This window comes from Haematobia irritans, chromosome 2 (genome assembly GCF_050003625.1).
Source record: "Haematobia irritans isolate KBUSLIRL chromosome 2, ASM5000362v1, whole genome shotgun sequence".
In the NCBI taxonomy this organism is placed as follows: Eukaryota; Metazoa; Arthropoda; class Insecta; order Diptera; family Muscidae; genus Haematobia; species Haematobia irritans.
The window spans coordinates 224,863,541-224,882,212 of NC_134398.1; the positions used below are offsets into that span (position 1 = coordinate 224,863,541).

The window sequence follows — 18,672 nt, forward strand, 5'->3', positions numbered from 1 at the left end:
TTCTTTTTCTTCTTGACTCTTACTTATAATGTCTGATATCTCTACTTCCTCTTCTCCAAATTCCTATCCTAATATTTAACTTATTACCAAAAATTAATGGAAATGCATTCTACACACCAAACTATATTTTTTGTATTCAATCACGAAATTAATTGATCCAATTAATTTTTAATTGAAATGTCTTCAATCACAGAAATGATAGTATCAATCACTAAAGTTAATTAAAAATTTAATTGATCCAATTAAAACATTTATTGCTATTTTCCAATTGATAATTGTTGATAAAATTGGAAAAACTTGAAAAAGTCTAAATACAGATCGAATATAATAAAAACATCTATAATATTTATTGATATTATTAACACTTGTGATTGATTTTTGATTTAATTAAAAAAAATTAAATCAATTAAATTTTTAATTGAATATTTGTAAAAATTCAATTAAAATTTTAATTGGAAATATGTTTGTGAAATTTTTTATGTGTAATGCAGTCGTTGAAAAAGAACAATGAATAATTGTCGTCTCATAACCAACCTTTCTTACAGGAATAACATTCTTAATAGGATTGTCATCTAGCGTGAATGTAAAATTGTTCTTTTATTGTTTTTTTTCGTTTTTCTTACATGAACAATTTTGGCACCAAAAATACATGGTGTTTCGATAAGATTTTCTTGTTATACCCTGCGCCACACTGTGGAACAGGGTATTAAATATAAGTTAGTGCATATGTTTGCAACACCCAGAAGGAGACGAGAGACACATGGTGTCTTTGGCAAAAATGCTCAGGATGGGATCCTGAGTCGATATAGCCATGTCCGTCTGTCCGTGAACACATTTTTGTAGTCTAGGTCGCAGTTTTAGTCCAATCGACTTCAAATTTGGCACAAGTATGTGTTTTGGCTCAGAATAGAACCCTATTGATTTTGGAAGAAATCGGTTCAGATTTAGATATAGCTCCTATATATATATTTCGCCCGATATGGACTTATATGGCCTCGGAAGCCAGAGTTTTACCCTATTTTGCTTAAAATTTTGCACATATCTTTCGCCCGATATGGACTAATACGGTCCCAGAAGCCAGACTTTTAGCCCAATTTGGTTGAAATTTTGCACTAGGAGTACAATTAGTAGTGTAGTCAAGTGTGCCAAATTTTATTGAAATCGGTTCAAATTTAGATATAGCTCCCATATATATCGTTCGCCCGATTTACACTCACATGACCACGGTGGCAAATCTTTTACTCCGATTTAAATGAAATTTTGCACAGGGAGTAGAATTAGCATTGTAGCTATGCGTGCCAAATTTGGTTAAAATCGGCTCAGATTTAGATATAGCTCCCATATATATGACTTTCTGATTTCGGCAAAAACTTCTAATACATATGTATCGAGCGATAAATCATAAATAAACTTTTGCTAAGATTCCTTAAAATTGCTTCAGATTTAAATGTTTCCCATATTTTTTTACTAACATTGTGTTCCACCCTAGTGCATTAGCCGACTTAAATTTTGAGTCTATAGATTTTGTAGAAGTCTATCAAATTCTGTCCAGATCGAGTGATATTTAAATGTATGTATTTGGGACAAACCTTTATATATAGCCCCCAACACATTTGACGGATGTGATATGGTATCGAAAATTTAGATCTACAAAGTGGTGCAGGGTATAATATAGTCGGCCCCGCCCGACTTTAGACTTTCCTTACTTGTTTTTGACAAAAATTGGTTTTTCGATTCGAATCCAGATGAAAAACTAAATCTAAAATTTAGATTCTTTTAGGTTGGGTTTCGATATAAGGAAAACGAAAGTTAACACGGTTTCATTTATAAGAAAGCTTTTGTTACCACTGATATCGGAGACAACAACCTTATCTAAACACCGTTACTTATAATTTTCTCTTATGTGGGAATTGCGCAAGTCAATTTTACCGGCCCACCATATAGCTTGAAGGTGTAGTGCATAAGAAACAATAACATCTCCGGGATAATGGAGTGATAAGGTATAAATGTAGACCCTGAGGCGAAACAAGTGGAGTGAAAAGAGAGGAGAGAGAGAGTGAGCGAGTATTAGGCTGATAGGTAGGAGAAAAAAATCACAATGGTAAGCTGTTAAGGCTCAACACCAAACGAAGCCACGGAATTTCAAACATCAGCTTTTATGACTATTTGTATTTGCGGCGACAACCGACCCCATCAATGACGTAGATATCAGCTCCATGTGAAAATAAAGCTTTGTTGCAATAACAGTTAGCAGGATGGATGTATGAATGTACACGCAAAAAATTTATATTTTTTTTGTATGAATTTGTCTTTAGATTTATTTTATCTGATTCCCAACATTGGGTTTGAGGTACACACAAAAAAAAATTTTTTGATTTCAATCACGAAAATCGCGGATTCAATCATTTTTTTAATTGAAATGTCTTCAATCACGAAAATGATAGTATCAATCACCCATTTTGATTGAAAACCAACACGATTTTTAATTAAAAATTTAATTGACTTTTGTCACGGAATCAATTAATTGTGTGATTGAATCAATTAAAAACGTGATTGATTTTTAACATAAAATTCAATCACAGTTTTAATTGAATCAATTAAAATTTTAATTAATTTCGCGACAAAAATCAATCAACTATTTGATTCATTCAATTAAATAATTAATTGAAATTGGCTATAAATTTCGATCAAAAAAATTATATATTGCGAACCCAAAATCGTATTTAGTTTTTTTCTTTTGAAATAAAAGAAAATATGTGTTTCTTATAAAACATATTTAATATTTTATTATTATTTGAATTATGCAATAGACAAATAAATTTGGTTCTTGTCATTTGTGTTTTGTTCTAACATAACTTACAAATACAACTACTATCAATAACAACTATAGGGTGAAAAAATAAATTATATAAATCATTATCTTCCTTATAATAATAACCATGTTAGCATGTTCCTTCTAATATGTAGATGCGCCTAGATTTCCAATAATTCAGCAGCCTGTAAGCTAAATTAATTTTTTTGAAAGTATACAGAATAATTAGAACTTAATTTTGTACAACTAAAAGTTAATTTAGTTAAACATTACCTGCATAGAATATCAAGTTCAATTCTTAGTTCCAGGTTGCAGATTTATAATCTTCTTTTGCAGTTGTAGTCTTTTAGCATAAAAAGGTGTATTAAGGAGCTCGGTAATTTAATTTTAGTAACAATTCCTTTCCAAAATTTCCACACATTAAAATCGTCTATTAAAATTTGAACCAATCAAAGACAAAAATAATTGGAAAGCAATGTAATATTTGGTATTATATTGATGATACTTTGCAAATTCTGGAAATAGAAAAAATATAAATGGAAAATACATATTTTTATTATTATCGGATATTTTTCATATTTTTAAATCCAAAAGAAAGAACTTTTTTACCATTACATAATTCAGCTCATTAGTTTATATACCAGATATACTGCTCTCTACTTGGGTTCAAACTGAAAAAGACAGGTAAAACAAAAATGCAATTTAATGCCAACGCTACTTCGCAACTTCAAGGTGAATCTTCCAACAAACCCATACCGCTCTTGGTTTTAAGAAAACTAGGAGTGAAAAAAATTTATAATTTTAAAAGATCAATACGGTACCCACTTTTTTATTGAAAACATATTATTATATATTTGATAAAATGATGGAGTTGATGGGATTGATTGGTCAATTTCACGAAATAAAATTGGTCACTAAAAGAAATGAATAAAAAATATATTATTTTAGTCCGTTTAATGTAAACAGGCTTCAATGGAAAACGGTATTCACATTTCACAATTTTTTACCTTCAATAAACGTAGATTGTTTTCCATTTTTACAATACCACAAAACACAAACACAGGTAATTTCAAATGCGTTCTGTCATATATTTTTTTCAAACCTTTACCACGTGTCCGTTTGTTGTTGCACACTTTATTTATTTCAACCCTTTGCTATGATTTGTTGTTGCGTTCAAAATATTTATGCACACATTTTGAAAGCAGCAGACAGAGTGTCGCCAATCATGTTTTTCAATTTACGCGAAAAACAAAAACCCAACCGTTCGTTACGAGTTACTTCCACAGACTGATCTCTCCATCATACATTGTTGAATAAATACCCATTCTCTTGTTCTCTTTTCGCTCTTTCCATTGCTAAAAATTAGAAAAATTAGAAAAAATTAAAAATTTCAATCACAAATTGGATCAATCACATATGTAATTGGAAACGGAAAAAAATTCAATCACGTTTGTAATTGAAAATTATTTCCGAATTAATTAACAAATTGATTGAATCAATTAATATTTTAATTGGAAACGTAACAAATATCAATCATTTTTTTAATTGGATTTTATTCGGATTTGATTAAATAATTAATTGAATCAATTAACATATTAATTGAATCCGTTTCCAAATTCAATTAAGTGTTTAATTGAAAAAATTTTGGTGATAATTTTGTGTGTGTACGGAAGAGCTTTACAATAGGTCAAGCCATATGAAAGATGTCTGTTATCATCGAAAGTGTCGAAATGCAATTCTGAGAAGTTATTCTCCGGATAGGTAGATAGCCTAACCGGGATGTCAATGTTGAAAAAATTGGTTATTACAACATTCCGTTGGTCATGAACGATATGGGGAAAAGAGTGGGATTAATGGAAGATTTGATAATACTCGAATCTAAAGAAAGGTACACACAGAATAGCCATAATATCCAAGAAGCTCCTGAACCCAAAGATGATACGATGGACCTACGATAGGTGATAGGTGAGGTGAATCGTAAGTCTATAAAAAGATGCTAAATCCTCAAAATAAGTCTTAGCCTATATTTGAAGATTTTTTATCTTAAATCTAAAGATTCAATATTTCAGTTAATTAAAGAACGATTTCTTTAAATCAAAAATGCACCCAGAAAAAAGTGCCTTCGAAACTAAAGGAAAAATTTTTCATCAACATAGTTTATCCATTTTATTTCCATTAAGGTAAATTTTTGTGAAAAATAATAAAATTTACTCGTTTCAGTAAAAAATCCTAAACTGTAAGCAGTTAGGAATAGTTCATTAACTAGAATAAGGCATGGAATTTTACTCATACTGTTTTCTTCGCTGGGTATAAGAATTTCCTACTGAACAAGAAAATTTTATTCACCGATAACAAAGCATTCGTAAAAATAAACAAAAACCGAACTAAAACCAAGTTTCCTCAAAATTAGTAAAATTTCTTATAAAATGATAATTGCGACTTCCTTTATAATAGAAACTTTTCATATATACGAACAACACTTGGCTTAGAAAAATATTTTAGTTCATTCGTACTAAGAAGTTTGCAATCCTTTCAAAACGTAAGGAAAAAAACTTGTTAGAATATAGGAAATTTTCCTATATTTCTATTGTCTACCTGTAATCGATACCTGTCATCGTAATCGATGTGTTTGCGCGTGGGTGTAATCGATATGTTTGCGGGTGGTTTGTTTTTTTTTAGTTGGAATCGCGTTGTTGTGGTATACGGAGAGATTGTTAAAAAATAATATGGTAAAATAATATAATAAATAGCAATTAAAATATACACAATATTTTTTATTTTAAATTAGTGAGAAAATTTTTCGTTTTTTGAAAATAAATCTATCAATGTCGTGATGGTGTATAAAGGAAGAAAACACCATCAGAATATTACCCTTTCATTTGTCTTCATTTTGGAATCTTCAAATATCAGGTAATATTCAGTGACGCTAACCTTTTGTAACAAAAATGTTTTATCATTTTTTATATTTGTAGGTATTGAAATTGTAAAAGGAGGACAAAATCGTTAGGAAGCAACTTATTAAAAGTGAAAAGTACAAGGAGAAGATGAAAAAGTGCGTTTTACAGTTGATAATATCACATGGAAATTGGAAATAGTAGAATAATAAACTAATATTTCAAGGACAGTCGATGCTGTTGATTCTTAATAAATATATTCAATATATTAATAAAACATGTCTTTTATTGAAGATAAAATTGCTTATATAAATAAATAAAATTATATTTAAAAACGAAGGCAAGCAGTTCTAATTATGAAGTAAAAGTTTTACCACAAATATGTAAGATTTGTCCAAATGAATGAAAAAAATTCAATAAAATCATTCCATATATGAATTCAAATCAGTTAAATTTTTTCATTCTGTAGTATAGTGGCACATAAATATAGGAAAATGTTAACTAATATATGGAATGCATTATACCTAATTTCTACGAAAATCACATCGTTCAAACAAATAAAAATGTCTTTGGCGCTATACGAAGTTCAACTTTCTTTACAATGAGTTCATTTTAACTTAAAGAAGTGGTCACTTTTTTTTGGGTGTGTGTTTCTTTATTTGAAGGAAATTGTTCAAAGACATGCGACTTTAACGGAGGGACGTAAATTTACATTAAATGTGTGTCCTAAATTTAATAAAAAAAATTGTTGAAGTAAAGATTATAAACTTTGTTTTAATTAAAATGTCATTATTTTAAAGAAATTTGTTCTTAAATTTAGGTTGCATAATCTTTAATATCACGAAAATATTTTTTTCAGTGCAGAGCGTAATAAATGTTACCCAAATTAATCGGAAATCGGAGGGTGTAGATGCATTGAGATCCTATTTCAATTGACGGGCCACATCAGAATATTACAAGCGGATGTTCGCACTGGAGGTGTACGCGTCAGTGAAATTTCTCTCACACTCAAACACGTTCACGAAGCAACAACGCTCTCCCACGTAAATTTATTCACTTCAGCCATTCACACTCACGCACATTCACTAAAAAACGCAGTACTCACGCACGAACCACTTTTAAAGACTCACGCTCACGAACGATTCACACAAATCACGTGACTCACGACAAATACACGAGACTCACGGCATTTTCCAACCGGGTATGAGAAACGGTAACAAAATTAAACAAGTAAGGAAAGTCTAAAGTCGGGCGGGGCCGACTATATTATACCCTGCACCACTTTGTAGATCTAAATTTTCGATACCATACCACATCCGTCAAATGTGTTGGGGGCTATATATAAAGGTTTGTCCCAAATACATACATTTAAATATCACTCGACCTCTGTGGTCATATGAGTGTAAATCTCTGTGGTCATATGAGTGTAAATCGGGCGAAAGCTATATATGGGAGATATATCTAAATCTGAGCCGATTTCAACCAAATTTGGCACGCATAGCTACAATTCTAATTCTACTCCTTGTGCAAAAGTTCAACTAAATCGGAGCAAAAAATTGGCCTCTGTGGTCATATGAGTGTAAATCGGGCAAAAGCTATATATGGGAGCTATATCTAAATCTGAACCGATTTTAACCAAATTTGGCACATTTGACTACACTACTAATTGTACTCCTAGTGTAAAATTTCAACCAAATCGAGGTAAAACTCTGGCTTCTGGGACCGTATTAGTCCATATCGGGCGATAAAGATATATATGGGAGCTATATCTAAATCTGAACCGATTTCAATAAAATTTGGCAGACTTAACTATAGTACTAATTGTTCCTCTTGTGCAAGATTTTAAGCAAATTAGGGTAAAAATCTGGCTTCTGAGGCCATATAAGTCTATATCGGCCGAAATATATATATGGGAGCTATATCAAAATCTGAACCGATTTCTTCCAAAATCAATAGGGTTCTATTCTGAGCCAAAACACATACTTGTGCCAAATTTGAAGTTGAAGGTTTGTCCCAAATACATACATTTAAATATCACTCGACCTCTGTGGTCGTATGAGTGTAAATCTCTGTGGTCGTATGAGTGTAAATCGGGCGAAAGCTATATATGGGAGATATATCTAAATCTGAGCCGATTTCAACCAAATTTGGCACGCATAGCTACAATGCTAATTCTACTCCCTGTGCAAAATTGCAATTAAATCGGAGTAAAAGATTGGCCACTGTGGTCATATGAGTGTAAATCGGGCGAATGATATATATGGGAGCTATATATAAATCTGAACCGATTTCAATAAAATTTGGCACACTTGACTACACTACTAATTGTACTCCTAGTGTAAAATTTCAACCAAATGGAGGTAAAACTCTGGCTTCTGGGACTGTATTAGTCCATATCGGGCGAAAGATATATATGGGAGCTATATCTAAATCTGAACCGATTTCAATAAAATTTGGCAGACTTAACTATAGTACTAATTGTTCCTTTTGTGCAAAATTTTAAACAAATTAGGGTAAAAATCTGGCATCTGGGGCCATATAAGTCCATATCGGGCGAAATATATATATGGGAGCTATATCAAAATCTGAACCGATTTCTTCCAAAATCAATAGGGTTCTATTCTGAGCCAAAACACATACTTGTGCCAAATTTGAAGTTGATTGGACTAAAACTGCGACCTAAACTTTGATTAAGAAAATGTGTTCACGGTCAGACGGACATGGTTATATCGACTCAGGAGCCCACCCTGAGCATTTTTGCCAAAGACACCATGTGTCTATCTCGTCTCCTTCTGGGTGTTGCAAACATATGCACTAATTTATAATACCCTGTTCCACAGTGTGGCGCAGGGTATAAAAATAGTATATAGTTGGCAAGCTGAATTAATTCAGTTATTCGGATAATAGCATACGAGTAAGAAATAAATCTTGATCGTTAGAGTGATTTTTTACTCTTAAGAGAAACCTTATAATTTTCAATGTCCTGGCGATATGAATTAAGAGACAAAGGGCTTGGGGAACAGATTGTCGGAAGAACATAAACATTCCAAGGGAACTATTGAAGTCGGGTACGCCATTTCCAGGCCTCTTGAATATAGTTTTATTTAGGCCATTCCCTTCGTAAGTCCATACTTAACCATCTAATGTCCAATCCCGCCTTTAGGCTGGCTTCATTAAATCAGGAAGCTTTTAGTAAAACACACCTTAAGACAACAAAAATGGGTAAAAAAAACAAAACTTAGTTAAAACTGTTCATAAGGCTTTGCAGCATATACTAAATTTTACCATATAAATTAGAGGGTTAATTCAGTTCACAATTTGTCACGAAAATAGAAAATCGCCTACCGGCAGTCGCTACGATTCTGTTTATATACTCATTCTTATATTTGCTAAAAACTAGTGTTTGTCTCCAAAGTAACTTTTTGAAAATAATTGTTTTTTTTTGCGTGTAAATGTTGAAAAATTGGTTTTCTCTGTATTTGGCCGGGTTCATGGAGCCATATAACAATTCTGTGGCATACGATATATGATGGCCTTTTCTCCGATGGGTGGCAGGCATATCTACACTTCACAATCTGGTTACCTACCTTCCTTAACTCTGTAAATCTGTAGAGTTTATGTGAATGAAATGCAAACGACGACGACATCGGCAACGAAGTTGAAAAACTTTGGTCTATGACGAACGAATGGAGTTTACGAAGACCAACCACACACTCATCGACGAGCACAACACAAATAAAATTGAGGCCAAGACTACAATAAAAACTGTTGCTTTGTTAAATATTTTAGCAGTTCATTCAGGACTCTGGTGCTGTAAACATATCCTTGGAGAGAAAAAAGCAAAACCAAAGGTAGCCGACACAAAAACTACAAATCAAGAGATTTAGGAAAAAAAGGAAAACAAAAAGTGAAAAATTCTAAAACATTTACCTACACAAAAAAAGTGAACATTCCAAGTAATAAACTAAAGTGTGATAAAAATCAAATCTTATATAATTCCTAGAACCGGATATTGAAAATACAAAAACAAAACAAATAAAATTTGTGTGATTACTACCAGTGCTACAAATCTTGCAACAACTCCAAAATGATTCTATTAAGCCGTTTGATTCAAATTGCTCGGCCGGATTTCAGCCTTCGACTTTATCTGGCTTTGACCCTAATAGCAACTGTTGCTTCGGTGCCAACATCTGTTTTGGTACAAAATTCTGAATTGGCCTCTAATGCCCAACAAAATCATGCTAAAAATTCCAATAAAATTTATAATGCCCTTGGTAGCAGTAGCCCCAGCGGATCCATTAATAAAGGTAAGTACTAATATTGACATACGATTAGAGTCCGATAAAAAAAAAACACAAACGAAGTCAATTAAAGACCCAATTAGACACCCATGATATGACGTCGCTTTTTGTAATTTTGGTCATATGTTGATAGTTTCATTCATAAAATCCAAATACGATTGATTCGATGGATGGTGGTGGTGATGGTGGTAATATTCGTTGTTTCATTTGCGCATTTGAGGACACAACCCCCAGTAGTAACAACAACAAAACCAATGCGAATTGTGACGTTGGTGTCTATAGGTTTGCTGGGCTCTCGTTCGTTTTACATCCAGGGGCTTTGGGTTTTTGGGTGTTTCAATTTTTCGATGCTTTTCTACATCCTACACAATAACCACCTACACATTTTGCTTATTTCAGAATTAATTTAAGTTTTATAAAAACAAGATTAATATCTATTATCTAGATATTTTGAAAATGTGGAATTATATTTTTTGTGGAAAATTTAATAAACTAACAATAAAATCTCATCTAACATCTGGTCATAAAAGGTCACATAAAAATATTCGATGGATACAAAAAAATATTTATATAATCTCAAGACATGGCAGCTGTGATGTATTAAAATAATTTATTAAAGAATAATTTGAATTCTTATTATTAATTTGAAAAATTGTAAACCTATAAATTTGAAAAAAGAAATATTTTTTTATGTTAAATTTTAATTAAAATTTAAAAATTGTTCCAATTACAACGCCTATAAATTAAAAAAAATATATATTTGTTTATTTCTAAGTGTAATTAAATTAGAACAATTATATTTTTTAATAATAAACGATTAAACCCAATTTTTTTAATTATTTTCAAATGTATTTATTATATATGGTGTGCCCCAAGGTTTTGCTGTTTTTTAATTAATAAAAAAGGCTGAATACACACCCAAAAAAAGTGGATCTAAAGCCAATCTAACACTATTTTAGTTCATGGAATTATTATGTTTTGAGATGGTATCCTTGACTTTAATATTTTTATGCGTATTTTAGTTAAACTAAAAGAGGAATAATTATACACAAATAAAAAATTTGCAAATTTTACCACAACTGGGCTCATCTTGAACGCCCCTAAATACATGTTTGCAATTTTTTCTTCAAACTACAAATTTTTCTTTAACAAGTAAACACAAAAAAGATAGAATAAATAAAATATGTCTAATAAATTTCCTTAAATTTGTAGAAAAATATTTACTTATTTTTGTGGAAAGATGAGGACATTTAAATACAATTTAAACCAAAATGTATCTATTCATGAAAAGCTGTGTTGATGTGGGAATCCAAATAGATTGCATATGTATGTTGACCTAAATCAAAGATATGTTTCTATACATTAAAGTTAAATTTGACTAACTTCAAAGACGTATGACTAAAAACGTATCAAAAGATGAGTATCCTAACATGTTTCAGCACGAATATTATATATTTTTTTTTAATTTTTATTAAAACTTCTTTACTTTAAAGAAATTTTTTATTTATATGTAAATTCAATATAATAAAATTAAGTTTGAGTAATATTTTATATTAGGCCAATATTTTGCCAGCTAATTAAATTTTCAATGTTAACGACACGAAAGCAAGAAAACTAAACAAGAAAAATTTACACGGTAAAATTCAGTACATGCTGCAAAGCCTCTTGAACAGTTTTAACTAAATTTTCTTTTTATTTTACCCATTTTTGTTGTCTTAGGTTAGGTTAGGTTAGGTGGCAGCCTGATGTATCAGGCTCACTTAGACTATTCAGTCCATTGTGATACCACTTTGGTGAACTTCTTATCACTGAGTGCTGCCCGATTCCATGTTAAGCTCAATGATAAGGGGCCTCCTTTTTATAGCCGAGTCCGAACGGCGTTCCACATTGCAGTGAAACCACTTTGAGAAGCTTTGAAACCCTCAGAAATGTCACCAGCATTACTGAGGTGGGATAATCAACCGCTGAAAAACTTTTTGGTGTTCGGTCGAGGCAGGAATCGAACCCACGACCTTGTGTATGCACGGCGGGCATGCTAACCATTGCACCACGGTTGCACCACGGTGGTGGAATACAACTTTACATTAGAGAAATGCGTCTTCTATACGAGTACTAAGCAAAATTTGCATTCGTATTTTAAGGACATGACATCACAACAATATTTTTTTCAGTGTGGATAGAACACCAGTGCAACGATGTTCTGGATAGCCCATACAAATGTTGCATGCAGTGCTAAAAGAAAACAACCCTAACATTTACTTGAGGATGAGGAGACGTATAAATTCAAATTTGTTCAATTACTGAAAACTCAATTTTAAAAAAAGAATTATGTCTGCAATTTCCCAGTGGTAAAAAACGTCATTACCAAATCGATTATATCCTACCGATTTTTTCGAGACAACTACTCCACGTTTCCGATCAATTTTCCGCATTACTTTTACGTTGGCGTGTCATAGGCAGTCAAGTACTTCGCAATTTCCATGACAAGGTAAATGAAAGCATAATGATAGCCCATTACAACGGCATTACCAATGCTTAAGGGCTTCGGATGACGATTATTGAATATTGTGTTTTACTCGGTAATGGGAACGATGGAGTAAACCAGTTTTACTTTCTATTTATAAAAGTAATCTAGAGCTAAGCACCCCTATTTACCACCGGATTCGCCGGTAAACTATAAAAATATGATGTATTTTATAGTTTTTCCTAAAAATATGGAAATAATATTCTAAATAACTATTTTTTTTGGTTTTATATACTATAACAATTAATATATATTTGGTAATAATATTTCTATACAATATTTAATACTAGGCAATACTGTTATAATAACTGGTATATATTTATTCATTACATTTTTTTTTTTTTTTCACACAAACTTTGCGAAAATGGCGACGCTTGAAGTTTTTGACCGACTAATTTCCGCTATATAATCTTTTTCTGTGTACTCTTCCGTCTTGACAGCATCTGAAATAAAATAAAAGTTATATAAGAAATATTACCTGAATCTGGCACATGGCTCCCTGGCTCCCCCTGAATCTGGCGCTTGGAAAGGTGCTAATTAACGCAGGGAAATCGCTCTAAAATTATTTTCTTCCTTACGCGCTAATCGCTTTAAAATTCTGGACGAAAATCCCTCCATATTTCAATTAATTATTTTCACACTTACCTTTACACATATACACCTAGACCTCGCTTTGCGTCGTTTCGTTTTGCGTTGTTTCGAAGTTGCGTCGCTGCTGAATTAGTACTAGTTTTCACTTTGCGTCGTTAGATTTTCGAAGTTGCGTTATCATTGTTATCTGTCTCCAATCTTTGCATGGTTTGCCATAGAAACTCATAATTCATTTTGCGTCGTGTTTTTTGGAGCGTATCTGCGACGTAAAGCGAGGTCTAGCTGTATATCTGGAAAGGATGTACAACTCAATACAAATTAATTGATAATCTGGAAAAGAAAAAAAAAGATGTAAATAAAAATTTATTTATGCCCGAAAAAATTTTTCAGAAAACTGAAAAAAACGAACAAACAAAAACCAATGTTCCTTGGAAACGTTGCCTAGCAAATTTTTGAGTTTTTATTCCTAATTACAGACCCCTTACCCAGTAAGTGGAAGTCGTAAGCACTGGTTGTTCCACTACGAACCAACTACACGGTTGAAAAAGACTGTTTTTCATATGTTTGGCTATAAACATTATATGTTTGGAACACAAATTTTTAAACACAACATTTTTGAGTGCAAGCATATAATGTTCATAAACTAGCATAACATGTTTGGGACATATATGTTAATATGTTAGAACATATTATGTTTGGGACATAAAATGTTTGTAAATATAATATGCTTGAATGCAAACATATATTAATTTAGAAATAGCCTATAAACATATATGTGTTTAGTAGCTTGGAGCGCTATTTAACAGGGAGCGATATTGAATTAAGTTGGTGGTTGTTGCTTGTTATTACAAAATTAACATTTTATTTTTCCTTGGGCAATTGATCAGCTACTTCTTTGATCCTTACAAACTGTGTGGTCCGCTGTTCGAATCCCCGTCCGGCAAAAGGTAAAATTAAAATAAAAAAAATTGAATAATTTCTTCTACAATGTTTGTATTACGGAAAAAGGTGCTAAGAACTAAAAAATGTCGTGGAAGTGAGAAAGATGTGAGGGAATATACAATTAGGCAGAAACAAAATTTTGAGCATTCAGGTCGAAAACCTATGTTGTTAGCACCTATATTACCTGTTTATTTTCATAATTCATTATGATTGTAAATATATAAATAAATAAATAAAATTTTGAGCACAATATTGTTTGGGAGAATTTTTTTTAAGCATATAATATTTTTGGGTGCAAAATGCTTCCAAACATATTATATGTTCACATAATAACATATTGTTTTTTGGAAGACAACATTATTGAATTTGGATGCAAAAATACAAAATGTTTGGAACTTAGACTACCCAAACATATATTGTTTAGACCAATATGCTTTCAAACATATTATATATTGGAAGAGATCAAACATATAAATGTTTGGGCAATACCCAAAAATGTATATGCTTGAAGCAAAATATGTTTGGGAGTATATGTTACAGAAGCGATTTTTTTGTGAGGGTGTAGATGACTATGTAATAGCTTTTATTTGTTTAAGTTTTGATGGAATTACATTCTGTTCGATTTTTCAATGCTAAGGTATAAGTAGTAGCATTGTCAACTATATGTGTGTTTACATACAACATACTTACTTAATCTTCCAAATTTCCCAAGAACATAATCGATCTTTTGGTAAGGGGTTTGAATTTTTACCACTGGGTTGTCCTTACTTCAGTTCTCCGCTTCTTTGGCTCCGAATCAGGGGAAGCTTTTTTTCAGTGCATAATGACAATTGAAGTCATCAATAGCATTTGATAATACACCGAAAAAAAGTAAACTGTTTTATAGTAAGAATAAACTACCTCGCGCGAAAATTTAACTAAATTGTATTCTACTTTTTGAAATTTCCACAAAGAGTTTTTAAAATCAGGAAAATTTAATGCCCCGTTGTACTTTTTAACTGCACTTCGCGAAATTACATCCTCTCATAGAAGAAACCATGAACTAAAAGTAAAGAAGAAAATCATTGGCGCCAAACCATGACCATTTTAGTTCATTCTTACTAGTTTTGGGAATCGTACGAAAATATTCGTTTGTTTTAGTTCATATTGAACTTATGTGTACGGCCATTGAACTTTATACCCAAGTCTAGTTTATAAAATGATTGAGACATACTTAAAAAATGGAAAACTTCATTAGGCTGTGGAAATTTTCCAAAAAAGTAATAACATTTAACTATTAGCAAATAATTTTTTTACAATACAAATAAGTTAAATTTAGTGTTAGTTTAACTACGGATTTTTTTTTTCTGTGTATATCCACCTCCATCTTTTTTCCAATATTATCATAATAAATGATTACTTATACAATCGATTTTTTCATATTTAGCGCAAATATTGAGTCATACTTATTTATACTAGAATTTTAGTCATCCGTACTTGTTTTTAAGCACATATTATCCCAACTTTCGAAAATCGAAGAAAATGTCACCTTTAGGACATAACATTGTTATCACATATCCCATCATGAAGTTAGTCATGAGTATCACAATAATGACGACAATTATCAAGCGTAATTATTTGTATTGTGTTTTTATTAAGAATATGGCAAGGTTGCGAATAAAAGTGTTTTAGATTTCTAGGAAATGTAATCCTTGGTGTTTATAAAAATATTCTAAAGCACGCATCAAATTCTATATGAATGGATGGGGTATGTAAATGACAGTTCCCAGGAATTTCTGTATGCAAGTATATATGTGTGAACGTATGTGCGTACCGGTGTGTATCATAAACGTATATTACTGGTAATCATATTATGCATTCCTGGGCTAAACCACGCGCTATGTTAAGAACATAGACAAAATTGTTGGCTTATACAGCAATAACGTTTAGTCCTTTGGGGATTACAAGAAAGAAATTTAGACTCTTGGCATAACTTTCCTCGTTTTTCTATCTATTGAGTATTTAACCACACTCAAGTAGATTCATATGCGTGAGTACTCAAATAACGGTTTGACTTTCCAAAAACAAAATCCTAAGCTAGATTTCATGTCATTCATAACCATTGATGAGAAAATAAGTATGGCATGTGTTAGTATATTTTTGTATGTGTGTATGTCTATGCTTTGAGTTTAAATTTGTTTGCTCTATGAGCAAAAACATCTAAAGACCAAAAATGCTAAATTAAAAACTGTGATATTACTTTTTTCATTATTGATGTTTATGCTTCGTTGGAGCAATATTCTGGTACGGTAGAAGCAAAAGAACATGCCCACACACATACACCAATTCACACACATCTAAGGACATGATGACAGAAATGTAGTCTATGGTGTTTTTCGGTTGTTTGCGCGTTTTTTGTATTTATTTATGAATGAATTTTTTGATTTTCTCACCAATATCTGTAGAAGGAAGAGCAAACCCCACGAATAGAATCAATTTTGTATTTATTTGCAATAAGCTTGTTTTTGCTTGGATATTATTGTTTACCTTCAGTATTTTTTTGACATTTCCTTACATCCATTTCGACAAATATAAGCATTTACCTGTAGTGTGCTGATATATAAATGTGCGTATGCATGTACTTCTATTATTGCCCAGAATTTGTTTTTCTTATGAAAGTTTTATTTTTTTTTTAATATTATTTTTACAATTTGACCCAAGGATGTGTGGCGACATTTGTCTTGTTCTCTGAAATATTTACTTTATTTTATTTAGTACAAACTTTGATATACACGTGGAAGTAAACAATAATAGATTTTTGCAAATACATACTATATAGATTACAAATGCATTTTGATTTCTCGAGTTGCTATGTTTAGTGTGTCATACAGACACAAATTAGGGATGGAGAGTATGAGAAAGGTACACTGAACAAACAGTGAACCCACCAGGAAGAAAACTTTCGGTTAATTTTAGAAAATTTTGAATATTTTTAGAAAATTTTAACTAAACACGCCGATGTCATTAAAATAAGTAAATATTTTTCGACAAATTCAAGAAAATTAATTAGACATAATTAAGTTTTTTTCATTTGTTTAAGAAAAAATTGTAGTTTGAAGGGAAAAAATGGAGTTCAAAATTGCAAGAATGTCTTTAGTGATATACGAAGTTCATGCACACAAAAAATTTTTTTTCTGATTCAATCACCAAATTAATTGATCCAATTAATTTTTTAATTGAAATGTCTTCAATCACGAACATGATAGTATCAATCACAGTTTTAATTGGGCATAGAAAAAATTCTTGATTAAAAAAATAATTGATTTTTTCAGCAAATTTCAATTAATTTTTTAATTGATTCAATTAAAAATTTAATTGATGTTGATTGCAAAACTCAATTAATTTATTAATTAAAAAAGGCAACTATTTTTAATTCCTTTCTGAATTGGCTTAGAGTTTTCATTTGGATTAACAAATGATTGTTTGAAATACATTTTTAATTAAAAATTAAAAAAAAAATTAACACTTTTTTAATGAATTAGTCTTCCGAATTTGATTAAAAAGTTAATTGTATCAATTATTTTTTTAATTAAAAATGTTAAAATTTTCAATCATTGACTTAATTAACTTAATGATTCCATCATGATTAAAAAGTTAATTGTATCAATTAATTTATTACTTGAAAAAAATTTCAACTTCGATTAACTTTTTAATTGGAAATATTTTGGTGATATTTTTTTCTGTGTGATGAACGCATTTGTAGTAAAATTGTATGCAAAATTTAGTATGCAAAATTTAAAGAAATACTGAACTATTTTGTGGAAGACACGAATTTAGTTAATCTTTATACTTCATTTGTGAATATTTTTTCCTCGGTTTTAGTTAATTTGTCTAACGTACGCAAAAAATTATTAGAGTAAAGGAAACTTTCTTCAAACATACTAATTCCACAAACTAAAATAAAGTTAAATTGGCTTTAGTGAAATAGAGAGTTCACTTTTTTTTGAGTGTAAAGTTGTAAAATTGTATCTGGAAGCTGATGTGAAGAAATAAGTCATATTACACTGAACAACATATTTTCTCAATAAAAGAACAATAGTGTTAATATACATTTTTAATTAAAACAAATTGTTTAAGTATCGTTATTTTTTTTTTTGTTTTTGTTCAACTTATCTTTCAAAAGTTCCTAAGTTAATTAATTTTAAATAAAGGGTGATTCTTTTGAGGTTAGGATTTTCATGCATTAGTATTTGACAGATCACGTGGGATTTCAGACATGGTGTCAAAGAGAAAGATGCTCAGTATGCTTTGACATTTCATCATGAATAGACTTACTAACGAGCAACGCTTGCAAATCATTGAATTTTATTACCAAAATCAGTGTTCGGTTCGAAATGTGTTTCGCGCTTTACGTCCGATTTATGGTCTACATAATCGACCAAGTGAGCAAACAATTAATGCGATTGTGACCAAGTTTCGCACTCAGTTTACTTTATTGGACATTAAACCAACCACACGAATGCGTACAGTGCGTACAGAAGAGAATATTGCGTCTGTTTCTGAGAGTGTTGCTGAAGACCGTGAAATGTCGATTCGTCGCCGTTCGCAGCAATTGGGGTTGTGTTATTC

General features: G+C 31.1%; 1 protein-coding gene and 1 long non-coding RNA gene across 4 annotated transcripts in view; one reads left to right on the forward strand and one right to left on the reverse strand.

Moving 5' to 3' along the window:
* Window positions 1-2,759: 2,759 nt before the first annotated feature.
* Window positions 2,760-4,200, reverse strand: LOC142225346 (uncharacterized). 2 transcript variants are annotated; one of them, XR_012719233.1, is made up of 4 exons: window positions 3,820-4,200; window positions 3,422-3,726; window positions 3,086-3,327; window positions 2,760-3,004 (listed from the first exon to the last, which is right to left on the reverse strand). It is a non-coding gene; the product is annotated as an uncharacterized LOC142225346 (long non-coding RNA). The 2 variants fall into 2 exon arrangements; XR_012719232.1 differs by having other exon boundaries at window positions 3,422-4,200.
* A 5,308-nt stretch (window positions 4,201-9,508) lies between these two features.
* Window positions 9,509-18,672, forward strand: part of LOC142227205 (uncharacterized) — a 53,982-nt gene continuing 44,818 nt past the window's right edge. For both annotated transcript variants that reach the window (XM_075297616.1, XM_075297617.1), the window contains exon 1: window positions 9,509-10,013. In XM_075297616.1, the coding sequence (XP_075153731.1) occupies window positions 9,794-10,013 (220 nt within the window). In that variant the 5' untranslated portion in view covers window positions 9,509-9,793. The remainder of the gene's footprint in view (window positions 10,014-18,672) is intronic.